A 26223-nucleotide genomic window follows, 5' to 3' on the forward strand; every position below is an offset into this window, starting at 1 on the left:
TCGGAACAATACGCTGCTGAAGACAATTGTCTGTCATAAGAACTTTATTGAATTCCCTCCGTACTACAATCAACTTCGAAAATGAATATGAAAATTAATACACCGACATGAAAAACGTGACATAAATCTTGATATACATAATGCTAAGGGGAAAGTCACATCATTTTCTTGAAGTTGTCCGTGGCTTCTTTTACTTTTTCGAGCTCAGTTTGGCTCTGCCTTAGCTGTGGAGAAAAGGAAGTAATTCTTTATCACAAATTCACATGTCTCACACCGCGAGAAACCCTGTGAGTCGATTTCTTTTTCTCACCTTCTCAGCATCCTGCTCCTGCACCTTTGCTGGCACCTTCTCTCTGTAGTCACTCTTTGCCATCTTCTCTGTCAGTTTCTCCATCTGTTTCTCCAAGTCACCTTTCTTAGCCATTAGCTTAGCCACTTCCTTCTCAACATCAATGAGACCCTGAGGGAATAAAAGGTGAAGTAAAGACAAGGACGACAGTCATAAATTATGCTTTTGTCAGTAAAGGAGGAACAGAGGAACCACTGGACTCAAATTCAAGTGAAGGAGACCCAATATTTCTAGCATATTTATCTGACTTTTTTACTAGGTGAGTCATGGTCTTGGACTATTCATGTAGTCAAGTTAAAGGCTGTGTACACAACATTCAGCAGCAAACCGCTATTCGTTATGAATTAAGGATAAATCAAAGTTTCCTGGATCATTAACCAAGAAAGTGAAATAACTGGTAAAACCCAAATTCTGTTGTCAGAGCTTCAAACCCGAGCAGCTGAGAGGAAAGTCGATCTCGTTATAAAAGATCCCACTCACCCTCTGCGTAAGTCTAACCAGCTCGCTTTTCTTTCCCATTGGCCAAAAAAACACTTATAAAAACTCCTTAATTCCAATTTCCATAAACATCTTGAATAAAAGGTAATGATCTACTCATCTACAGTACATAAACACAAAAGCCACTTTGCACACAGTTGTATATTGTGATTTTTATTCTGTCTAAATTATAGTATTAGGTATTTATTCTAAAGATAAAGATGAAGAGGAGGAATAGCATCCTGAGTGAGAGTGTGTGTGTGTGTGTGTGTGTGTGTGTGTGTGTGTGTGTGTGTGTGTGTGTGTGTGTTGTAATCTGAGCTTCTCTGGTCTTTGTAAAAAAAAAAAAAAAAAAAAAAAAAAGCTGGTCCAGCAGCGTGTTTATGTATCCCACTGGCAAGATAATCACTGCCACAGTGCCATGCTTTCAATATCACAAGAACTGCCGCTAAGGTTAAAAAATAAAATCAAATTGTGCCGGTGCTCATTTTCCGACAGCACCGTCGGTGTATGGAATGCAATTTTTCCCAGACATGACGGGCAGCATATAACCATAAGAATTCATAAGTGTTCTTATCTGCTGTTAAGTGTCAAAGGGAAGAACAAAACATGAAAGACTGCAATACGTTCAGCTCCAGTGACAACTTCATCTGCTTTTAGTGTATTTTGTTAAATCTTTGCAATGGGAGCACCGAACATTTACACTATGCTGCAAACGCAGGCAGTGTGACAAAGTGTTGAGTACTGTGACGACACCCAGGGTGTCATCTCTGTGCTGTTGATTCACATCTCTGTGTTCTCCTCTTGCAGTCAGGTGTTCGTTAGTGCAACTAAAAACACCTGAGAGTGCTCCGGTGATTAAAGTCCATGTGCAGCTGGTAGCTCACTCTCTGAGTGAACCTGGTTTGGTTTCCTTAGCGTGTTGTTTTGCTTTTACGTGCCTTTACAACACCCATTCACCACACACTGACACCACTGATTTCCACACTCCAAACTGTAAATATTAAGTTAATCTTCATTTGTTCTAATTTTGTCTGATTTGTTTTAATTTAATTTAATAAATATCTTTGGTTCAACTTTGCCATGATGTGGGTCCATTTCTGTTGTGGCCATAGAAGCCGAGTTTTAACAGTATCTATTCTGCACAGGTGAAACTTTGCGCTTGATATGGTCGATATTTACCCAGCTGTTTACTCAAAACGGAGGAGGGTAAGAAAAAAAAGCCTACTGCAAAGACTGTCACATCTAACATTGACAAGTACTGAACAGTAACAACAATGCAGGAAAAATGCTGATCTACTGCAGGCCATGTATTCACGCTTCTACTCTCACAAAATCTAATGAACCCACACTTTGTGTTTGCAGCAGATCATCAGGGATTAATAACATTTTAATTTAATTTAAGGGTTTTTAAAAAAGAAATGCACGTTTCAGTACGTAGGATTTATTGTTTTTTTGTTGGGGGTTTTATACCATGGTGTTGAGAATTGTTAAATTTCACTGGTTTTGTTATTAACCACAAAATGACTGACCAATGCTCATACAGCTGTTATTGCTGTTAATGACGTCCTGACCCACGGTGGCCGAGCACATTTTAATAATGGAGGGATTTAATGAAATCTGTGAGTTAACTGAAGAGTGAGAGATCCTAAAATTACTTCAACTGAGCAGTAAAGGGGTGCGTAAAAGAAAAGGAGGTGGTCAGTGTGCCCACTGAACCAAACAAGGGTGAACATGGTTTGGTTTTGGGAGTCTGACAACAGTTTTGATGATCTTATCAACCACATCTGGCCCTATGTTGGTGTTGTAAAGGTGCATAAAAGAAAACAAAGAGCTAAGGACACATAATCAAACCAGGTTCAGCCAGAGAGTGAGCCACCAGCGGCACATGGACTTTAATTACCTGAGCACTCTCAGGTGTTCCCAGTTGCCCTAACGAGCACCTGACCGAGAGAGAACACAGACAGGTGAGTCGACAGCACAGAAATGAAACCCTTGGTGTCATCACAATACTCAACGCAAAACTAGAGGCTTGCTGTGACTACCCAATCACAATTGCAAAATATGACAGCATGGAGGGACAGAGTGACACTTTTCTCTTACGGGCAACACTAATCAAAAGTGTTGAGCACTCTACCATAAATCAGGCTAATTAACCGATTTGCAACTGTATGAAAAAGTAGCAAATGACAAAACATGACCATGCATCCAAACACAATGTCTAAGAAAGCTAAAATAAAACCAGAACTAATGTATTTACACATCAGGTTTGTGGTGCAAGGATGCAAGAAGGGTGCGAGACACCAAAATTGGACAGATTACCGGTCCTCACCTTGAGCATAAGGTTGACAGTACATCTGTCAGAGGCAATGGCCACAGCACAGCCTCCTGGGACAGCCTGGTTAGCTGTCAGAGGGATGACGGCCTGAGAATAAGACAAGGTCTGAATCTGCAGACTGTACTTCTGCACCAAGGACACAGTCGCAGAGTCTATGCACTGGAGGTAGCCTGCGGACAAACAGGCAAATTGAAGTTTAGGAACCATAAAACTTGTTGACAAGATACATTCAGGATTCAATACAACCTGTGGTTGAAACAATTAGTGTGGACAGAAACTGATTGTTATTTATGTACAACCACATGTACTGGCTCAAGGGAAAGTCAGCTATTCGGGACATTGATCAAAAGTAGCAACACCACGAAGTAAAAATATTAAACTGCCAATGAAAGTCATTGAAGTACATTCAAATCTTACTTAAAGGGACAGTGCACCCAAAAATCCAAAATCAAAGTGTCCTCTTTACGTCATGGTCTCACTCTAGATTGTTCCCTGTCAAATTTAATGGAACTAGATGGCACTTGACTTGTGGTGCTCAAATGAGCATATACATACATATATATATATATATATATATATATATATATATATATATGTCACCAGGTTATTGTTGCTGATACATTAATGTGTAAGAGATTGTGTAATGTGTAATGTTGTTGCTATCTGAGATGGAGCTCATTTAACTACTCTATATACTGCTCTATAGTTAAATATATTGCAATGCATGATATCTCAAAGTAACAAATATATTGCATATACAAATAAAAAGAACATTATTTGCCCTTATGGCTGTATTTAAGAATAGTATCTAAGTAAACGCTTAATTACTTTTTTTTTTTTTTTTTTTACCACTTATTATAATCATAGGGACAAGGAGTTAGAGCCTTCTATGATGTTTGAAAAATCCCCCAAAAAAGCGGTGGTGGCTAAATCACAGACCATGGTAACTATGCACAAAAATAAAGTATGAAAAAAAATTACAGCCAGGCTGTCAAATGCTGGAATTTCCCTTTATAACTGAGATGATTATGATTTAGCCTGCGTTTGTCCGCTTACAGTCAGCTCTGGTCTTTGTCAGGTTGTAGTCGGCCCTCAGTGAGCGGATCGTCTTGATCACAGTCATTACGAACTCCATGTCGCGGTCGACCTCCTCACTGTGCCAGCAGAACTACAAGTCACAGACACACACACACATCAAGACAGAAAGAGCATGACCAAAAAAGTTAACTTCGGTTACTAACATGTAAAACAAGTGATGTCACATCTGAAATTGCAGCTTTATATAGTTTTGGGGGATTTTTTTAAGCAAAACTAATTCACTCTTTCTTTGTCTCACCTCCTCTGTATCAGGGTACGATGTGACGCAGATGCTGGGGGGATCACTCTGAGGTCGTCGCCGTGGTAACCTCTGGTAGAGTTCCTCGGTGACGAAGGGCATCAGGGGAGACAGGAGACGCAGACCGACTTCTAAACACGTGTAAAGGGTCTGTCTGCACACCAGGGCCTGTCTCTGGCTGCTGCTGTCCTCCTCTGCTTTACTGAACACTGGCTTCACACTTTCCTAGAGGACATGAAGAGTGGGAGGGAGGCGGTGAAGAAAAAGTTGTGTAATGTTTTTTTGTACAGTCATCTGCTAAAACAAACTTTTTAACATGCCCTCACTAAGTTTGCAAAATTATGGAAATATTTGAGGTGGAGACTTTACATGGGAGTTAACATGAATTTATGCAGATTAATGATGAGAAAAAATGGAAATATCAGGGTTATCGGCTCACATACTTTATTATTATCAACTACCGTTGGCAGATACAATCATTTCAGTTTCCATATAAATCCATTTATCTTAAAGATCACTGATTGTAATTTTTAATTTTCTTTTTTGGAGGTCTGACTCGTTAATTTTTATTTCTTCTTTTTAAGAAGTAGAACTGACAGCATAGACGAACATTTTTTATAACCTTTTGTTAAATTAAAAATGTTTATTAAATAACTATAACTTTATAAAATAACTATTAAATGACACTTTCTCCAAAACTGCACCAGGTCACAGCACCCTCTGTCATCTAAAAAAAAAAAAAAAAAAAAAGAAAAAAAAGTGCTCCAGGTTACTGTACAGATTTTTTTTTTTGCTACTAATAAAATTCAGCTTAAAAATAGAACAGCTCAAACAAATGTACATATCAGACAAAAGGAATCTGAGAAAATATTTTATACTGTATATATAGGTCTATTATAAAGAATCAACCATTTAGTATCTACCCCAACTATGTATTTATTTATACAAAACTATTAATGAAAGAGTATCTATATACAAGAGTTTAATGGTGCGTACTGTATACATTAACTCCTGCAGCGAGCAGCGTCCTCCTGCTTGCTGCACACTGTGTGCACGGTGCAGGAGGAGAGAGAGAGCAGACGAAAGGGCCCTGCGCTGCTGGGGGCTGCAGCTGCTGTGACAATAGTTGTCTGTACCACTGTGCAAGCAATGTGAACCATCTTGCAGAGCATGCATGCAAATTTCAATAGGAAGGAATCGGCTACATCTGAGACTGACCAGCTGGTGACCGGTCACAAGCAATCAAGCTGAAAAATGGTGGATTCCGGTCACCGGCCGGTCGATCAGTGCATCTCCAACTAAAGGGGAAGATCGTCTAAATTAAGAATTCCAATATGTTATTTCCACGTCCTTAGAAAGTTCAATCGATATTGGTGAACATGAGCTTTTCTCTCTCGAATCCGAAAAGTAAGTCTAAAACTTGTGATGTCTTCCAGTAAAAAATTGGAGGTGCTCCACAGACAATGAATGGGAGAGTTTGTGGACCCACTGAACGTTTGTTTTCATTTTTATACCCAAATGAGCTTTTTTGTATTATAGTGTTTTCAGTTCTAAAACAAAAAATGCCCCCATAAACTCAGAAGATTCCCCTGGCTGCTCTCAGTGTCATCTATAACATCATTCCCAATTCACTGTCTGTGGGGCAGCTCCAGACTTTTTACTTCTTGACATCACAAATTTGAGTTTCAGCGCTCTAGTTTTTGGACATGGGAGAAAGTTGATCATGTTAACAAGATTTTTGGACTTTCTATGACCATAGAAATAACATGTATGAATTTGAAAATGGGGTGTAGTTACCCTTTAATTTGTCAAATACATTGGAATACACTGGAAGATATGACATATGAGTTACCAACATTAGCCTACAATTTAACTAATGGGGAAAGGTACTTTAAAAATTTTAGCTGACAGTAGGCTATGTGCAAAAAAAGAAATTTATAAAATCAATGTTTTACAATAAAGTATGAATGGAAGTAGATTTATTAAAACTCCTCAATTAGCCTGTCCTATAAAGCTATATCTCACATGGTGCATGCTAATTAGCAAAACTTAGCGGTGTTATATAAATTTATAACACATTGTAAATGGTGTACTTTGCTTTAGGGTAATATAAGCTAGTTTGCAGAAATATCATCAAAAAAATAAAATACACTGACTCTGGTAATATAATAAAGAGTGTGGGCTGCACACATAATGGGAGCATGCAATGGCATGCAGGGGGTTGTTATTTTACTGAATTTCTATTTAATGGGATGCTGTCAAATGATCAGTGCATGTGATGGAAGAACTGCTGAATGCAGTGCACGGTTACAATTCAGTTAAATGGGGACTCTTAAGCGAAACATGTCATTAAGACTTGAAAAGAATTGAATGGACCTTCTGCTTCCCTAGTGCTCACATAATCAACTTAAGGTGAATGGGTCTGTGTCACACTTTGTTCTCAGATTTTCTTACCAGGTAGACGTCACACAGCTCGTACAGCCAGAAGTTGTAGATGGCGGTCGTGATCGTTGGAAAGTCGTAGGCTTTGAAGCCATTATCACAGAGTGCAACAGCAGCGCTCAGTCTAGACAGAATCCACCTGTCTGAAACACTCTCCTCTCCACACAGCTGAGGGGAATGAATGAAGCGTGAAAAGAGGAAGAATTTCAGTTATCATGACTATACTGGGCTCCTCCCAAATGTCAATGTGTAGATGTTTATGAATACAAAGCAGGGCAGCACGGGGGCAAACTAAACCCCCAGATATATAATGGTAACAAAAAAGCTGCTTTACTAGATGTTTACTTGGTCAAAACATGGTGTGTGTGTCACTGGATGAATATAAATCAGTTTGGAGCAGTGGTTGTTTGTGTTCTGTGTCCTTCATCTTCTCCCCTGGTCTCACCTGGGCTTTCTCTGATGGCACAAAGTTGTCTCCCAGCGTCTTCATGGCAAACTTCACAGCGTTCCACAGTTTGTTGCAGAAGTGACGGTAACCCAGGATGCGGTTGACATCCAGGTTTATATCCCTACCTGAGAGACATACACAGGAATAAAATGGACTGATTTTGTAGCAACTGACCTTGCACCGAATGATTGCGATGCTGTTTTGATATATTTTATGTAGTCAAGGTTGAGATCCAGGCTGTTGGCCAATGGAGGCACAACAAGGGAGAAAGTATGAAAAACAAAAAAATAAGACAAACGTGTTCACCTTGGCTGGTGTAGGCACACAGGGCAAACCGGAGAGCATCTGTGCCACACTCTGGGATGCCATTTGGGTAGTCTGACTTCTGGCCCTGCTTTGCCTTCTCCACCTCCAGTGGATCCAAGTTGCTGTCTGTCAACAGGGCATGAAGACCCTAGAGGGAAGCGGGATGGGCAATAAGGAGCGATGTCACCACTGAAATACAAAATGTGTTCAATTTTCTCTTTTCATCTTGAGAATGAAAATTCCCCCTTTGCTTGGTGTTTTAATATGCAGATAAGGACCTTTAAAGGGTATTATTACTCAGGGTGAAGTGCAGTTTACTACAAGTCCTTCAGTGCCCTCTAGAGGACAAGTCTGCTTCGTCTGACTGAGCAGTTTCCGCCCAGCTGGTGAAGAGATTTATGGCCTCAATAAAAGCTTGATGGAAGCAGAAAAGGGTGCTTAATAAAGCTTACATAAGAATATGGGCCTCAGAGGAGCGATGAGCGCGTGGTGACCATGTAAAAGACGACCCAAATGGGAGAGAAAAAAACTAAATGTATGAGCGTATCTGAACATGCATCAAAGCGTGATTAGGCTTTACCTCTAGGGAGATCCCAGTAATGACGTCCAGAGGGTCAATGACGTTGCCCAGAGATTTGCTCATCTTCCTTCCATGGGCGTCCCTCACCACTGCATGCAGATAAACCTGTAAGAAAGCATTATCATTACTAAGAAATGTTCTGCTGAGAACACTAATATCCTGCTGTGTTATGTTTCAGTTTTGGCAGGTTTGATTGGTCTCACCTCTTTGAAGGGCAGCTTGCCAGTCAGTTTGAGGCCCATCATCACCATACGAGCAACCCAGAAGAAGAGGATGTCGTGGCCCGTCTCCAGCAAGGTGCCGGGGTAGAACACATTCAGGTCCTGGGTCTAAAGGGAGACCACAAATATTGACGCTTACAATGACAACATAAACACACTGAGGAAAAAAAACTGTTTTAAAAGTCGCATTTTATACAGAGCACTTTAACTTGAGTGGAACCAGATTTATATATTACTTAAATCTCTTTGAGACCCACTATAGACCTATTCAGTCTTTTTTGGAGGCGATCTTTAGGGAGCAATAGCAGGTGGACAGTATATGCCTCATAGAAGTGCTATACGTCATCTGAAAGCAGGAGACCTAAAGATTAATTTTATTTGCAACTCAGCAATGTGTCAAGTTTTGCTAGTCACAACTTGGTAATAAACATTGTGTTTTGGTTATTCAAACTTTACAGTTTAGAGTGGATAGGGGATTAGAGCATTATGATACAAGTATATGATGGCCATTCCCATGTTCAGTTATGTCTCATAAGTTGTTGGTGCTAAATTTAAGCATTTTTGACCACTCGAAAAATAATCAAAAACACCTCCAAAGTACCCCATTAAGACACCAAGACCTTGAAGAACAATATGTATAGAGAAATCCATGCTGTCATTTAGTATCAAAAATTTTGGACATTTGATGATTTCTGTAAGAATTGCATTTCTCAGCATTTGGATGGCAAGTACATCTGTTCTGGAAACTGCTAAAAAAAAAACTCAGTGAGAGGTCAGAGTTCAAGGTTACAAAGTTATTTCGGCCTCCTGAGAAGCTAACAAGACATGGTTGGCACCACTGACTTCCTAGTTTCATGTGATACGGGTATATTCAAACAAGTTTTAAAAACTTCTACAGCCTCTCAAAGACAGTAATGTCAGCCGGGATCCCTTGCGGCCCCACAGGTCCCGAAGGGTTAAACTAAAAGTACCACCACTTCTAGTCTATCTTCTTTTCTTTATTATATATTTGAAGTTTTTGAGCCATGTTTCTGCTGCAGAAGATGTATCTACTGCTAAAAAGTGTCGTTCGTGTCAGTGGGAAGGTGGATGACCTCAGTCTTTTACCTCATTAGGCCACCCGAAAATGGAAAAGGGGAAAATGCCAGAGGAGAACCAAGTGTCCAGAACATCCTCATCTGAAACACAGGAACAGAATTTATCTCATCTGTACGAATATGCAGCAAGATTAATCACATTAGGTGAATCTGTGTAGTAGCAACACTTGGGCTGATTAGATAACCTTTACAATAATTGTGGTAATGAGACAGCTACATTAAAGAGTCTCAGTCTTACCCTGTCTGAGAGTAATTTTGTCAGCAGACACATTGAAACGTTTTGCCGCCTTCTCTCTGGCCTCTTCCTCTGACCTCCCACTTATCCAGTACCGGCCGTCCATGTCCTGGAGGGAATAAAAAACAAAGAAAAGAGTAGACGAATGAGAAAAAACAGGCAAAGTAGCACGGAATAACAACACAAATAGATTTTATCTGTCATGAGAGCCTCCAGACCTTGACAGCAGTGACAGACATCATCTTACCTCTCCTGGTTTCACGGAGGGATCGCTGACAGTGATGAAGTAAGCAGGAATACGATGACCCCACCACAGCTGCCGAGAGATACACCAGTCCCTGACAGGAAGATGGATGGATGAAATTTGAAACACGACTCACTACACACTTGATTGTGCAAAATGATATCTGAAGCTGAAACAATGACTCTGCGAAAACATTAACTGATCAACAGAACATTCATTGGCAGCTATTTTAACAATCAATTACTTTTTATTTTCGTATATGTATGTATGTATTTCTGTATAAGAATATTATCATATTCCTTCCATCAGCAGTCAGTTTTTAATGCTTAAGATTTCAGTGTAAAGGCCAAAAGTGAAGATACTGTATGAATCAGAATCAGAGTAGTGATGATGATAACACTCTATGGTACATGATAATGGTCACAAAAGGGTCCAGACTGCTCAGATCAGTACAAAACAGAAGAGACACCTTTCAACAGGGTTCATATAGCTTACAGCAAGTGGAATTTAAGACATTTTAAGATTTTTTTCAATGGCACTCAGAATGACATTTAAGACCGATTTAACTACAACCAAAATTGGGGGAATGGAGAAAAAAAAAACACCAATAACTAATTCTGTGATTTTTTTTTTTAAAGTTGCCTTATTTTGAGATTTAACAATGCAATTTCAGAAAAAAAAATCATAAAATCATGTCTTTTATGTCTTAGCATTTTCAAGGTTCATGAAAAAATGAATTAAATACATTTTAAGACCAATTAAGGCCTAATTTTTAGATTGATTAATTCAATGCCTTTTATGACTTTTTAAGGATCCACCACAAGGACCCTGTTTCAAATTAAGAAATAATTACCTGATGTTGTCCATCCAGTTGAACCATGTCTTGAGATGGTGATCTGGGATAATTTTGAGCCGTCCCTCTCTGACGGCGTCTGCGGCCTGCTTGCCCATATCTCTGCAGTTCACATACCACTGCGGCTTCATCAGCGGCTCCACGATGTCCTTGGAACGACTGACAGGGCAGATTCACAAAGGGGCTTAAAGGATGTTCCCGAATAAGACGGAAAGATCTAAAACACGAATAACCCGTGCTCTACTTATGCACACATGAACCTTCACTTTACCTGCAGACAGGGACAACCATGGGGTTGTCTTTGATCTCTTTAAACTGTCCTCTGTCCTTGAGAGCCTGCAGCACTGCCTTCCTGGCCTCAAAACGCTTCATGCCCTGGGGGACAGACGGAATAGTTAAAAATGAAAAGTTAAGACATAAAACTGTCAAACTATGCAGGAGCAAGACTTTTAGTGTCATGGTGGAAATGAACACACTGCAGGGGGGAAGTACGATAATGAGACACTATACCAGGAAGGGAGGGGGCACGTTAATGAGCAGGCCGTTCTCGTCCAAGATGTTGATGAAGGCCAGATTGTGTCTCTCTCCAACCTCGTAGTCATTATGGTCATGGGCTGGGGTGATTTTGACAGCACCTGAACAGAAAATGGTGAAGTGAGACAGCAGAGGCAGAGAAGGAGAAAAAAAAGAGCGGCCATAATAAGGAAAGTGGCCCGGCTTAACGACTCCTTATGATTACTTATTTTCAGCACAGACCCACAGGCAGACTGTCTCTTCCTCTAACTCATGCATACCTGTTCCAAAGCTTGTGTCCACAAAGTCATCGAAGACAATTGGCATCTTGCGGTCGCAGAAGGGGTGCAGCACCATTTTCCCCTTCAGATGCTGATATCTGGGGTCAGCAGGGTGGACAGCTACAGCTGTATCTCCCAACATGGTCTCAATACGAGTTGTTGCCACGATCACTTCTTCGTCTAAGCAACAGAGAGAGAAGTGTGAAGAAAGTTATTTCAGACGAGGCAACGGGCGTCTTTGTTCAAAATATTCTCATCTCTATGAACTCAGACGTACCTGATCCGTCCACCTTGTAAGCAAAAGACACCAACACTCCAAACTCCACTTTCTCTTTATAACCAGGTACAGGTAACAGAGTCCTGCCTGTGAGCTCTTTCTTATCCACCTGCAAACCAAGCAGAAGATTTCATCAAGAGAGTACAGCACTGGCATAACTGTCTACATCTGTCACCATCGCAGCCTTTTAACAGGGTACCAAAAGTACATCTATTTCTGTACTTTCATTTTCTGAGTATAATGACATTTTTCTGGGGAAAAAAATCATAGCTTCTCCTTTTGCATGGATTATTTTGGGGCATTTTGCATTTTTATTGGCAGTATGCAGTCAAGCGCCAGACAGGAAATGTGAGGAGAGAAAGGAGGACAATTGTTTCCAGCTGCGTTATTATGGATCCATTTCTTTTCTTGTAAGTAGTGATTCTGTGCTCTGATCAGAGGTAGTTAGGGTTAGGGCAGAGAGGTTTGGGGGCATGGATAGGTTGTGCTAGCACAATAATGCCGTACATGCACAGAAATGTAGTGGAATCCATAGTAACTCTTCCTAAATGGACTCAAACCAGGGACGTTGTTGTGCACATCTTAGCCCCTAAGTTACTGTAATGTCCCCCAAAAATCAATTTTTTTTAGCAGTCATCAGTCATTTTCTGTAACCGCTTGTCCTCGTAAGGGTCGTGGAGGGGCTGGAGCCAATCCCAGCTATCATCAGGCGGAAGGCGGGTTACACCCCGGATAGGTCGCCAGACTATCTATCTATAGACTGTCTATTTTTTAGCACCAACGTCTTAAATGCATCAGTGCTTAATTTTGTCTTGACACAAACAAACAAACAGAACACCAGAACTTACAGACAAATAGTCTCCTATTTATTGTGGGCAAAAACAAACTCATATCAGCTAGAAGTTATCATTAGCGTCTGTTTGTTTTGATCCTTGCCACATCAGTGCCCCAGGATACAGTGTGCATGCGCTGTTTTTTCAAATAACCCTACAAATCAGCTACCTGGATGAAATACAATACAGATTTATATTAAAAAAAATCAAGGTTTTTATCTGGAAATATCTGATCGAAGAATCTGAACAAACACAACTCTCAATTCCTTGTTTTTTCATAGTTTTTTAAATAATCTGAACGTTTTGCTGTTTGATACTCAGCCCAAGTAATAAGCAGGTTTGTACACAGTTTGAAATTTTATTTCTAACTCATTTTAGTATTTTATTTTTATCTCAACCAACACAGTGACTGTAAACCCCTAAAATTAAAGCATAAAATAGATAGAAACAAGTAGACCGACTGCTGCTGTTTAGATTTGACTGGGGAGAAATGCATCCCTTATCATTTAAGAAACTTGCCTCAATGTCGGAGATGGCAGAGTTGAGTGTGCAGGACCAGTTGACCAGCCTCTTGCTCCTGTAGATCACTCCCTCATCATGCATGCGGATGAAGGCCTCTTGGACTGCATAGGAAAGTTTCTGGACAGGGAAACAGAAATAGGCATGAGAATGTGAAATTTAGAGTCTATTCAAATTGGTTCAGGGGATTTCAGAAAACTCACAGGGTCCATAGTGAAGCAGGCTCGGTCCCAGTCCAGAGAGGAGCCCAGCTTCTTCAGCTGGTGGTAGATACGATCTCCCTTCCTAAAAAGGCAAAGTTATTATTGTGTCTTTATTCTAGTATTTATCCCAAGTCAAATTTCTCATATCTCCTCCTTTCAACTACTTCCTCCACTCACTCGTTCTTCCACTTCCAGACTTCCTGGATGAAGTTTTCCCTGCCCAGATCATGACGGCTCATGCCTCTCTCTCTCATCAGCTTTTTTTCCACCACCACCTGGGTGGCGATACCAGCGTGATCACAGCCCGGGTTCCACAAGGTGGTCTCACCTCGCATCCTGTGCCTGGAAGGACACAAAAAGCACATCAATCAAACACACGGCTTCCAGATCACAATAAACTCAACTAGACAAACAACAAACGTCTCTCTGAAAATAAAGCAGTGAACTATACGCTATTTAACAGCCCAATTTCGTTTACCATCTTGTCAGAGAATCCTGAATGGCGTTGGTAAGAGCGTGACCAAGGTGAAGCGATCCGGTGACATTAGGTGGAGGGATACACATCATGAAGATGCCACGGGGGTTCTCGTCACCAATATTCTTCCTCTGCAGAATGTAGTGAGGGAGACATGTTATTGCAGACTGAAATATAACTATAGCCTACATTTACAGCTGCACTCTGCCGTTTCAAATCAAACTGTTTGCCATAACAACTTACAGAAATAAAAACATTACCCCCAACAAAATACCTCTGTTAATTTAATCCATGTGCTTATGTCAAAGCAAATGACAAACACTATTTTGGAAATGTATTTCCCCAGTGTTTCTGACCACAAGTAGTTGCAACTTGAGTGTTAATCAGAGGCAAATTTAGTGATTTGGGGGCCCCAGGCTAACCCTATTTTGCTATATTGTACTTTCACCCTTTCTTTAACTGAGAATGTTTGGCACTGGTATTGGTAGACAAGATATATGCCTGAGCATCAGCCCTTTCTGGACAGGCACATTTTGAAAGGGCACTGCATAAGTGATAAATAAACAATACGGCATTTTCTGTCATGTGAATATAGCGTGACAGGAAGCACTTCCTTACCCCATACTCAGGCTTGAAGAATCCCTGCTTCTCCCACCACGGATACCATGCCGCCTCCACATACTGTGGACTGTAGGAGTCAGGAAGCGCACTAACGACGTCTGACACCAGAAGAGAAAGAGAGAAAGAGCTGACGTATAGACCTGAAGCTGATAATGATAAAATATGATTAAACTATTCATATTCTGGAGGGATACAACGTCAATGTCACTTTTTCAAATTATACAATTCCCCTCATCACCACTGAGGGGCAAAACTAACCTGCTGTAGCTGTTATGAAAGGAGAAAGCTAAAACACCACATAAGGTGATGTCACAGACATAACTTCAAACATTTCCACCCACACTGATCAATTACCTTTCTTGTCCCCAGGGGCAGTGGGCACAGTGTATGTGATCACTCCCAACTCCTTCTTTTCCGGTTTGGCCTTTTTCTAAAAGAGAAAGGTCATCTTTAATCAATGCAAAAAAACTACATCGTTGATAATATTTGTTTTGTTTAGTGTTTTTTTGTCTTTTTTAGAAGTTAAGTATCTATACCTCTGTTGGCGGCTGAGTCTTTTTCTTTGCCTCCATCTCCTTCTTTTGCTGAAATTTTTCCAGCTTTTCTCTCTTCTTGGCTTCCTTCTTCAGCTGTGCTTCTGTCTTTGGTGGGCCTGAAGGAGGAAACATAAAGAAAATCAGAATATTAAAAAGATATAAAAGGAGACATTTTAATTAACTGTGGCGCAGGATTTACTGACCATTAGCTGTGGCGTTGGCAGAATCAGCAGCAGGACTGCCATTAGCAGCTTTATCATTTGCGACAGCATTTGTCTTCGGTGTAACTGGCACCATCTTCTCGCAAAGAGCGATCTGCCCTAACACCTTCAGGAACTGTGGCTGATTTATGCAGGTTGTGAACCACCTTGTAACATTGGTCAAGACCTTCCTGTCTGATGGCTCCAAAACCTAAAAACAAAAAACAGAATAAGATTATGGTTGACTGATTAATAACAATAATTCCCAGTTTCTCACATTGTGTTTCTCCACATACGCACATATTTGAAAGGCAGAAGAACAGCTGTAGCTACAGCCATATCAGCCAGGCTGATGCTCTCCCCGACCAGGAAGGTTTTTGGCTCCAGTGCTTTATCGAGAACCTTTAGAACGCGCATCAACTCCGCTCGGGAACTTTGCTGGAGCTGCGAATGCAAAACAAGTCATTTAAGATTCAAATCTAACAAGATGAAATCACACACATGTCAAGGTAAGCTTTTGGATACTCCTCTCACCTTCTTATCCACTCCCATCACCCCCATCAGTGGGAAAACCACAGCACAGGACACCGGGGTGAGCTCATTGTCTGCAAAGCTGAGCCACTGCCACACCTGGCTCTGCTGCTTTGTATCTACACCAGCCCTCTTCCCCTGATTAGCCAGGTACCAGGCCACGGCACTGGCCCCGCTCAGGACGGAGTCACCGTTCCCAGCGCCCAGCACCAGGGTCGGTCTGGTGCGGGCATTCAGGGATGCAGGAGGGTCCTCTGTGAGGGTCCGTGGACGCGAGGACGGACAAAACTCTGCAGCTATGAGAGCCAGGAGGCTTCTGAAGTCATCGGGGTGAGGGGACACGTAGAGAGTGGCCATCTCTGCTGATGACACGGAAATAATGTACATTGTGAACTGGTTTTGATTTGTGAACAAATTCTTTTTGAGCAAGCTGCCAAAACAAATATGCATGCCAGGCTGTCAACGACATTCTTGATCTGCCCAGTGATGGAATGCAGCAAAGCACATTTACTCAAGCAATGTACTTAAGTACAAATGTATAGTACTTGAAATATACTTGAGCATTTTCTTTTCATGCAACTTCATATTTTTACTAATTATCTGAGGAAAATACTTTTTAACTCACTAAATTTAGCTGACAGCTTTAGTTACTTCACGAAATAGGATTTTTGCATAAAAACACATAAAGAAGAGTTTATAAAATAAGATGTTTGTACAGTTTATACAAGTACAGCTGCATCAATTAGCTTTTTAATCAATTAGTCAGTTCACAGAACTTGCCAACTTTTATACTATTATACTATTATGCTAACTAAGTCTTTCTCAATTTTTAAAAAATAATTTTAAATTTTGGTATGTGTTTTTTCCTCTAATTTAGATTTTTCATTATTATCATTATATTGAAAACTATATAGTATTGTGTTTTGGAGTGTTTATTTTTTAATAATAATTTTTAATGTTGGGTTGTTTTGGGTGTTTTTTTGCTTAAAACATTTTGAGGTTTTGAGGAGTTTTTATAACAAACATTTGTCTGCATTGGGTACGAGTTTTCCTTGTAACCGAGGATTTTCACAGGGTGGTATCAGTACTTTTAATTCAGTAATTGCCTGACAATTATGGGAGTGGGTGTGTTTGACTGTAAAACCTGTTACACAGTGTAATATCTACGGTAACGTTAACTGGGGTTTAAAGCTTTGTAAACAAACCGGTTTGAATGTATTTAAGAAACCATTTTTGTGTCTTATTCTGCCTACACCTCCGTTTAAAAGTCTCAGATGTTAGCTTTCTGTTTCACTCTGTACAAAGCTCGTCTCTGCCACCTGTCAAAGGCTGACGAAAACTAATGTCAAGCTGGCTAGTTAGCTTTAGCTGATCAGTCAAACTACAACTCGAGTTTCTGTAAGTGCACGCTGAGCTTTTAAACCAACGTCACGGTTGTTTTAAACTCGTTTTATAGTTAGCGTTCAGTGAACTCGTGCTTCGTTATTGAAACATTTCTGTAAGGAGTCATACATACCTTTGTATGAAACAGAAAGAGACGTCAGCTTAAGTTAGCACACACAGCAGAGCCACATGAGTCCTATCCGCCGTCTGATGCAACGAGAAGCAGCAACGGGTTCCGGGTTTGATCCGCCGCTTCCGCCACAAACCGGAAGTCCCAAAAATATTTTCCAACAAATAAATGAAGAAATAAAGTACACGAGGTAATCATTCAATGTAAAAATACGCCATTACATTTAAATAAAAGTACTTAAGTATCCCCATAAGAATATCATATAGTCTCATAAACACTGTAGAAATGTAAAAGAAGTACATGTTCTCAATGCAAGTGCTGTACTTAAGTTTGAATTTGAGGTACTTGTACTTGAGTTTATTCCTTTTATGCCACTTTATACTTCTACTTAACTACATTTCAAGGGGAAATATTGTACTTATACTGATGTTTTTGATGGAGCTAATTTTGTTTGTATTTTCTATTGTTCCTAAGTAATCCAGTCTATTACAGTGTAGTTCATAAACTTCTCATTTGTTTGATATTTGAATCTACAGACTAATTACTTACTATGTAAAAGATATATAATTCAGTGTACAAAGTACAATATTTAGCCTGGAATGTAGGATAAATAAAAGTATAATCAAATTGAACTACTCAAGTTAAGTACACATAAAACTGTACCAATGTACACTGCTATGTCCTACTAATTTTTGTATACTTAGTTTATGTTTGGAAGTTTTTATTTCATGAATATGTTAGTATACTATTGTGCGTACAATGACAATTGACAGAAAAGGACAGAACACATTTTGCTGTGTCTTGTTTTGATGAGGAAACATTTCCATCACATAAACATGTACAAAGACAACGCAGTACAATAAGCCAGCATTCTCTTTTATTAAAATCTACATATAAGCAAACATTCATCATAACAATTATCATACAGGAATTATTTTGAATAATTACATCCTAAAGCTTTGTGCACAGTGTTGACTAAATCACAGTTGGGTCACTAATCCCAGCAACAGATTACTTGGACAGCCAACCACAGTGATGTGTAAGACCTGCAGAATAATACATTTTTAATTCATTAAATTTGATTCAGAAACATGTGGCTGTCCTTCTATAACAGCTAAGGCATTTTAAATGACATCAAACTGAAACAGTCCCCTTTTTTCACACTCTTATGTGCTAAAGAAATTTACAAATCAAAGCTGGAGAAAACATTTGTTGGTCAGGGCGTCTTGTGGATTTTTCCTTCACTTTTCACTCTTCCTCCTCGCCAAAAGCCCCTCTCACCGCACCGATGACCATATCCACCATTCCCATGACTACCCCTCCTCCCAGCCTAAACACATTACCCACCCCCTTTCCACTTCTCCACACCAGGCTCCCCAACCCTCCACCTACAGCTTTTGCCTGACCCCCCACCTCTGACACCACTGTTCCCACGTAACCCTCGCTCTGCTCCCACAGCCGCCCTCCAAAGAACTTGGTCACCCACCAAGCATTATCCAGTGCATCACCAAATATCCCCACTGTGTCTCCAGCCAGGGTCCCCACACCAGTGACCCCAGTGTGGCAGCTGTTCATCAGGGTCCCCACCATGGACGAGGAGCAGTAATAGATGCTGGAACAGCAAGTTTCCCCGATACCCAGTAGTGTTTCTCCAGCTGAGCGCACCCAAGACAAGAGGTCAGAGGTCAAAAGGTGGAACAGGGAGAAGGTTTCTCCAGGTAGGGCAGACAGGACACCGAGGTCTTCCTGAAGAACGTACGTCACCTGAGTCGAAAGACAAAAATGTCATTTTTTTAATGACAACAATTGAATTTTATTAGCAGACAAGATGTCATTAAAAACAAATAAATAGAAACAAAAATAGCAAGCATTGTGCAGGAGAGGTAAGAAACCCAAAAGAGCTTATCGTGAAAACCTCCACTCTATATCTATTCAATTACTGAAGGTTTTGCTCTCCTTTACCTGACAATATAACAGACAACAGTCAATTTAACAATATGAAAATGAAATGACAGAATGACTTGATGGCATGTAATGAGTGAACACCTGCTGCTGACCACACCTCATTCCAGTCTCTAGGAAGAGCACTGAAGCTGAACATGTTAAACCAACTGGTTCTCTCCAAACTAAAATCACATCTCCGTGTTTTGTTTCATGAAATCCATGAACTCTTGAAAGATTTGTTCTTGTTATCTAAAAAGGACACAAGTATGTCCTGTTGCTGTGCTTTTTTGTTGGCCTTTGCAAACCCATTTATTTTTTCCTTTCTTTTCCCTCTCTTGTTGTGATAAAATATCATCCTAATTATTTTGTATATGCAAAGGTACTTAATTATCAAGTATTTTGCCTGTGATTGGAAAAATTAAAGGGGCATTTCCCCAATTTTAAACATAAAGTTCACTTTACTTGTTATGGGGAGTACTACTCAGCCCGCAAAAACAGTTGTACAATGTCCTCTTTTGCTCGGGATGAGCTGTCTACAGTCTGTCAAAATAATCATGTCATCAGGTTTGACTTTGCAGTCTACAAATTTGCAGCATAAGGTCTCTCTCTGTCACAAACTGGGGTGTTGTTGGCTCTTTGTATTTGCATTATTGAAAGTGGAGGATGATTGATCGATTCAACCAGTCCTTTGTGAGCCTTATGGAAGCAAATACATTTGAAATTGTAGAAAACAGACAAAACGGACTGTGGCACTGGAAACCAACAAATACCAGAATGCATCTGCTGGGCAACATAATGGTGGCTGGCTGGATCTCATGTTACAGTTAAACGGTAAGCTAAAACATGTTTCTGAAAACATTGTAGGTGAGAAATATGCAACTGAGCAACAGAATCTTGGTTTACATTTGATAAGTGCTGCTTAGTTTGACCGTTTGATCTCAGTTGTTTCTGCCTCTGTTTTTACTATGCAAGAAGTGTGGCACCCATTTCCTGTGCACAAATTCTCACCATTACGAGGAAACAGGTCTGACATCATCATGACATGATCTCGATGTATGTTTAACAGCACTGCTTTACAGTTTTACCGTTTGATCCGATTTCGGTTCGAGTTTGAGAGAAAGAGGGGCGGGTCTGCCTCTTGATCAGCTGTATAGTTTTTGTGTCTGCAGTGGCAGCAGCATGGTTGGTGGGTAATACAAAATATGGAAGTACGATCTGTAGTTCGAGCAAGAGCCTCAAGAGGCAGCAAAAAAAACAAACTGCTAAATGTTGTAAATATGTCATTTGGTGGTGTTTCACCGGGGAAAGGGAGGATATCTAGACGCTAGTTAGATGGAGGGAAGTCCACAACAGTTCAGCTACACGTACTACCCATATGTTTTCATATAAAGCTGGTGGAAAAACAATGAAGTATCCCTTAAAGGTCTGGTGTGTAAGATTTAGGGGGATTTAGTAGCATCTAGCAGTGAGATTGCAACCAGCTGGAACCTCTGGGGAAAGAATTCCTTCAGTGTTCATCGTTCTAGAGGTTTTTTGCCAGGAGCTGAATTAAACACAGAGGCCTCTTCCTTTCCAAAACAAACAGATCCGGTGATTTAAACAGTCACGAACACTAAAAAAGCAATTTAGCATTTTTTTTTTTAAAAATCAGAGTTGTTCCAGTGTGCTAGTCTTATTTTCAGGTGATTACACACTATTATATTATATTCCATTTCTGCCAATATATCCCTCTAAATTCTACACAGTGGACCTTTAAGTTTTAAGAAAACAAAAAACATGTCTACCTGTGCAGGTAGCTGTGTGACTGTGGAGAACACAGGCCGCAGCGGAGCTTTAAGGATGGACATGGCGGTGGAGAGGATGTAGACCAGAGTGCTGCTAGAATTTGTGTCTGTCTCCTGTTCATCCACAGTTTGATAATCGGTTGAGGACTCAGGAGACTGGGATGTGGCAACTATTTTTTTATGCTTCACATCACGCTGCTTTTCACTGCTACCCTCTGAAGTTGAATCTTGGCTGGTGGCACCTGAACTGACCTCCTCTCCTCCAGTAGCACCTGAATGAACCTCCTCCTCTCCAGCGCTACCTGATTGAACCTCCTTTTCTGCAGCAGGAGTAGAACCAACATCCTCTGCTTCAGTGGCTTCTGAATGAACCTCTACTCCCTCAGTAGCATCTGAACCATCCTCCTCTTGTTCAGTGGCATCTGAACCAACCTCTTCTCCTCCGGCAGCATCTGAACCAACCTCCTCTTCTCCAGTGAGACCTGAACCAACCTCCTTTAGTCCCACTCTGATTCCAACAGTCTCCCCATCTGCTCCTCCACAGCCCTCTGAGAACAGCTCTGCTACTTCAAGCATCTCCTCCAGCTCCTTCACGCTCACTTGCTTCTCCCCTTCCCCTGTCTCTCTGATTAACCCCAGACTGAAGCCACTCTTCCCCTCTGAGACAGCGCAGCACACTGCAGACCACAACGGCTTTGTCTGACACTCCTCATCTCCATCCTCTGCAGCCCCAAGACCTCCCGACCCGGTCAGGATGTAGAGATCACCCCCCAAAGTGCTGCACTGGGGAATGATGCTTGACTGGAGCAGTGTTGCGACTGTTGAGTCCCAGTTTTGAAGCGGGGAGTCTGTGGGTGAAACAGGATGATCCCCGCCTCCTCTGAGAAGAGCTGGTACTGCTACTTTAACATCTTCTTCTTCTTCTTCTGTCTGAGAGGAAAATAATCAGAAACAAGTGTTAAAAGTATGAGTTTATAATAATTAATTCAAGTGCACACTAATAATTCACTGTATTTTCATTTTTTATTTTATTGATTATTTTCAGATTTTCAAAAGTTCTCAATGAGTCTGTTACATTTTAAAAATAAGACATGAAAAAATCATTTGTGTTTTAGTATCATTGTATGATTGAAAGGTTTAAGTTTGACAAAGGTCATTTCTTGAACAAAAATACAGCTTTTGGGGTGATTTGTTGGCCTCTTTCAAAGGCTCTTATCTCTTGTAACTTTTTGTACATTCAATTTTCAAACACATTGACCACTGCCGATTGTTTAACATGTTAAGTGCAATGGCAGAAGATGTATTTAGATCTTTTGCATAAATTAAAGTACTAATGCAATGACCAAAACATGACCAATTTCATTACAAGTAAGAGTTCTGCATTCAAAATTATACTGAAGTAAAAGTACCCAAATATTATCCACATAATGTTGAAAAAGTTCTTGTTCTGTGGTTTAGTCACAGGATAAATCTGACGGGTTGTTAGATGATTAATCAAGTAGAAGAGAAGAAATACATAAAGTTACATAATGTGTGGCATATTTTTTTTATAAAGGCATCATATTATTGGACTGTTGGTACATATGTAATATGTCCCATTCTTGTGAATGTGATATCTCACGAATGCCTTCAAGGAATTTCTTCAAATTTCGCACAAATACCTACTCAAACTCAACAATGAGCTGATTAGATTTTGGTGGTCATATGTCAAAGGTCAAGGTCACTGTGACCTTGTCTGCCTCACTCTCATGAACATGATATCTTATGACCAACTTGAAGAAAAAGTTTTAATTGTGGCACAAATGTTTACTTGGACTCAATGATGAGCTCATTAGATTTTTGTGGTTAAAGGTCAAGGTCACTGTGACCTTTTGTCCATCTTTTTCTCTTCAACTTGATATTATATAGAATGATGTCTGGGAATATCCTAAAATTTTGCAAAAAAAAATTCTGATTAGAACTGATAAGAATTTGATGGCCAAAGGTCTAGGTTACTGTGACTTTAGGAAATATGATTTTGGCCCTAACTCAAGAATTCATCCTCTAATTGTGACAAAATTAACAAAAAACAAAACAAACAAAAAAATTCACAAAAATGTGTACTAGGATATAATGATGCAGTGCTGACATTTTACATCTAAACGGTCAAAGGTCATCTTCACTGTGACATCATAATATTTTGCAAAAACATTTTTCTGGCCATGACCCAACATCATGACTCAGGAACAGAAGGAGAGATATTTATTTAGATACTGAATTGGTAATATTGGGTGTCCACCTTGAAATTGTGCTAACTGAATAGATCTTCTGTGCTGTTTGAAGCATCCATGTTTTCACAGATGTAATCTGTAAGTGCGACTTGACTGGTTCATGGGAGCATTTAACCATGAGACAGTACTTCTATTTTTTTTAAATAATCTTTGCTTTACGTATAATGTTGTTGCAGTTTTTTTCTGACTGTTTCACTAGAATTGCATTGCTAGGTAATAGCTTGGGTGCATGTTTACTTTCTATCAGCTAAACAAGGAAACTATAAAACATATAATTTTCTTGTCAGCTGTTGTTAGTCACATTCAATGCAAAACATTGGGAAATACAAAGGGAGTGTTTATGCTGTCATGTTTGAAGTGGCCTATAATGTAATTTTGGTGCAATTGCTAAAAACTCAAAGACATCATAGGCACCAATGTTTTGGTCACAATCCAAAAAGGTTTTAACAATGAATTTGATTAGCTCATCATATTTTTTAATATAAAATCTTAATCTGAAAATTAACTGGTTACTATTTGCAGACAAACACTGTGGAGAAAAAAACAAACAATATTTCACTATAAATTTAGTTCAGTAGAAGCATAGAGTATCACAGAATGGAATTTCTGAAGTACAAGTACCTCAAAAGTGTACTTAAGTCCAGGACTCAAGTAAATGCACTTAGTTCCTTTCAACCACTGTTTTCCTGCTGGAGCACCAAGCTCCACTGATTTTGTGCTGTACTAAATTTCTCAAATTCCATCAATTTAAAAAACAGGTGATACTACTTTAAACAGCATGATAGATGCATGCTTACCACCAGCTCTTCCCCCTCGTCTCCCTCTGTCCATCCGTGCCTGAGATGGAAGGCGGAGTAGACAGCTGTGTCACAGGTCGGTCTGGACAGAGTGGCGAACGTCTGTCCCCCGGGCAGTCTGTGGCAGAGTGAGCGCAGCAGCGGCCCTGCAGACGCTCCCTGAGGAGGCATCTGTCTGTAGAAGCAGTGGCTGCAGAGGCTGAAACCTGCCTCTGTGTTGTCCTCAGCTGGAAGAGACAGGCCTGGGCCCAGCGCTGCCAGCAGCCAGACAGCCGCAGCAGCTGCACTGACAGCAGCAGGACACAGCATGGTGGTGGTGAGCTCAGCAAATCCCCCCTCTCTCTCTCACACTCACACAGAGCGAGAGGGAGAGGCTTATAAATTATCCAGTGGTTTCCGTATATAGATGGAAAAGGATAAGGTGGCCAAGGTTGGCTGCTGATGGCTTGTTGTTTCTCTCACTCCTTCCTTGTTCTCGCCTCCAGTTTGTCTCTAACCATGTCTATCTTCTTTTAAAGTCTGCTAAGTGAATCTGTCTATGTTGCAGGCACAATCTTGCTTACTCCTTCATTTCCCTTTCCCTGACAACCTCGCCCCCTCTGTCAGTTCCACCCTTTTTGACTCTCCCTCTGGCTCTACCTCCACTTCACCCCTCCCTCTTAAACGCTCTATGGTTACACCTTTAACTCCCATTGCTGTTAGGTACACAAGCCAAGTACACACACCCATCATAAGCTGTCAATTACCTGTAAGTCTGCATTCCAAAACAATGGCCATAGTACAAGCTGAGTCCACTGAATGATACATTATTCTTGGTAAAGCATTGCTTAACATGCTGATTCAGTATCAGGTCAAACATTTGCTTGGAAATACCTCCATATCAAGCAGGACTATCACTTGAGACACCAGGTAATAGTGTGAGCAACTGAGCTCTAAATTTAACAATGTCAGTTCATGAAACCCTCATTAAAGCTTAATCCTGACAGTGTCAAAGCCACGGGTCATCGTCTCACCCAGAGTGCAGCGATTCTTGAGATCCTAACTCCCCAGATGAAACACACTCCCTTCCATGCATTGCAGATTGCAGCTTGCTCTCCTTGATATTGGAAACAAGCCTGTTGAGACATGATATTGGCACTGACTCTTCTTTACAAAATCATCATGTGGCAAAAACAGCAATTTGCATGCAACCTGATAACCAAGCTCAGTGCATGTGTAAGAGTAAACAGAAAAATATCTAGCTCTCGTTTTGAATTCTAGAAGAGGTGGAGTCCAGCCAGGCTGCCTTCAAGTTGCTTAAGAGTTATAGCACACATGAGCCAATATGTAACCCTGGGCTAATACCAAGAGTGGTATGAAGATTACTTTGCAGAGTGGTCAAGCAAGCAAAGAAAAACACGTGCAACAAGTAACATGAACTGGGTTTACACAAGCTTTCCTCATTCATAGCTTGAGTGTTGTGAATGTTGTCTGTTCTCACTTCCTGCATACAATAAGTGCTCAGACAGACTATAGCAGACCTCAGTGACTGACAAGTCTGGAATGAGAGTTTTAGGGTGTGATGTTTTAGGTGGGGCATCAAGTCACACTGAGTTTGACATTTTCCCAGCTACATACGTGCAACAGCACTAACCAGCTGTTTTAGGTAAAATAGCCTCTGTAGCATGTTGCCAGTAGAATCTGTGAATGAAATATGACACCTCCTTCTACTGAGCAATTTAATGTTGAAAAGAGGCTTACTAAATTTCTATTATACATCTGTCTTTAGATGTTTAGATTTCAGTTGCTCAAGTTTGAAAAGTGAAAATTAAGCATGCATCTAGTCTTAGATGAGAGATGAGAGAGTAAACAGAATCTGTGTATATAACAAAAGTAAACATTCATAACACAGGGGTATGCAGTAATTGTGAATCATTCACAGATTTTTATTATATTTCATGATTATTTTAAAATATAGTTTGAAATCAGGCTATTTATAGCTGATAGATACTGGTCTATAA

At 40.3% G+C, this 26223-nt stretch overlaps 2 protein-coding genes across 3 annotated transcripts; both read right to left on the reverse strand.

Annotated features, from left to right (window-relative positions):
• Nucleotides 1-26: 26 nt before the first annotated feature.
• Nucleotides 27-17515, reverse strand: vars1 (valyl-tRNA synthetase 1). Of its 2 annotated transcripts, none has more exons than XM_042489299.1 (29): nucleotides 17432-17515; nucleotides 15919-16274; nucleotides 15685-15828; nucleotides 15388-15595; nucleotides 15185-15300; nucleotides 15003-15078; nucleotides 14646-14746; nucleotides 14031-14158; nucleotides 13730-13894; nucleotides 13553-13634; nucleotides 13350-13469; nucleotides 11998-12106; nucleotides 11721-11900; nucleotides 11437-11561; nucleotides 11198-11301; nucleotides 10927-11085; nucleotides 10077-10167; nucleotides 9833-9938; nucleotides 9605-9675; nucleotides 8480-8605; nucleotides 8277-8381; nucleotides 7697-7844; nucleotides 7388-7515; nucleotides 6955-7110; nucleotides 4501-4725; nucleotides 4221-4332; nucleotides 3159-3334; nucleotides 311-460; nucleotides 27-224 (listed from the first exon to the last, which is right to left on the reverse strand). In XM_042489299.1, the coding sequence occupies exons 2-29, from the start codon at nucleotides 16270-16272 to the stop codon at nucleotides 156-158; spliced, it is 3834 nt and encodes a 1277-aa protein (XP_042345233.1). In that variant the 5' UTR covers nucleotides 16273-16274; nucleotides 17432-17515; the 3' UTR covers nucleotides 27-155. The 2 variants fall into 2 exon arrangements, with proteins under 2 accessions (XP_042345233.1, XP_042345234.1); XM_042489300.1 differs by having other exon boundaries at nucleotides 15919-16277; nucleotides 17432-17508.
• A 768-nt stretch (nucleotides 17516-18283) lies between these two features.
• On the reverse strand, nucleotides 18284-25051 carry LOC121945250. The gene is made up of 3 exons (XM_042489337.1): nucleotides 24224-25051; nucleotides 21157-22086; nucleotides 18284-19192 (listed from the first exon to the last, which is right to left on the reverse strand). Exons 1-3 carry the CDS (start codon nucleotides 24530-24532, stop codon nucleotides 18677-18679), a joined length of 1755 nt encoding a protein of 584 aa, XP_042345271.1. The 5' UTR covers nucleotides 24533-25051; the 3' UTR covers nucleotides 18284-18676.
• Between the last annotated feature and the right edge of the window lie 1172 nt (nucleotides 25052-26223).

The sequence above is a fragment of the Plectropomus leopardus genome, chromosome 7 (assembly GCF_008729295.1).
Source record: "Plectropomus leopardus isolate mb chromosome 7, YSFRI_Pleo_2.0, whole genome shotgun sequence".
NCBI classification, from domain to species: domain Eukaryota; kingdom Metazoa; phylum Chordata; class Actinopteri; order Perciformes; family Serranidae; genus Plectropomus; species Plectropomus leopardus.

What these genes read in the sequence shown, in the direction of transcription:
- vars1 (XM_042489299.1), bottom strand. Translation starts at nt 16,272, where the DNA reads ATGGCCACTCTCTACGTGTCCCCTCACCCCGATGACTTCAGAAGCCTC. An exon ending in AGACTCAGCCGCCAACAGAG is followed by an intron (nt 15,079 to 15,184) that starts GTATAGATACTT and finishes TTTCTCTTTTAG; the next exon opens with AAAAAGGCCAAACCGGAAAA. An exon ending in GGACACAAGCTTTGGAACAG is followed by an intron (nt 11,562 to 11,720) that starts GTATGCATGAGT and finishes TTTTCTGTTCAG; the next exon opens with GTGCTGTCAAAATCACCCCA.
- LOC121945250 (XM_042489337.1), bottom strand. Translation starts at nt 24,532, where the DNA reads ATGCTGTGTCCTGCTGCTGTCAGTGCAGCTGCTGCGGCTGTCTGGCTG. An exon ending in ACGAGGGGGAAGAGCTGGTG is followed by an intron (nt 22,087 to 24,223) that starts GTAAGCATGCAT and finishes TTTTCCTCTCAG; the next exon opens with ACAGAAGAAGAAGAAGAAGA. An exon ending in TCACACAGCTACCTGCACAG is followed by an intron (nt 19,193 to 21,156) that starts GTAGACATGTTT and finishes CTTTCGACTCAG; the next exon opens with GTGACGTACGTTCTTCAGGA.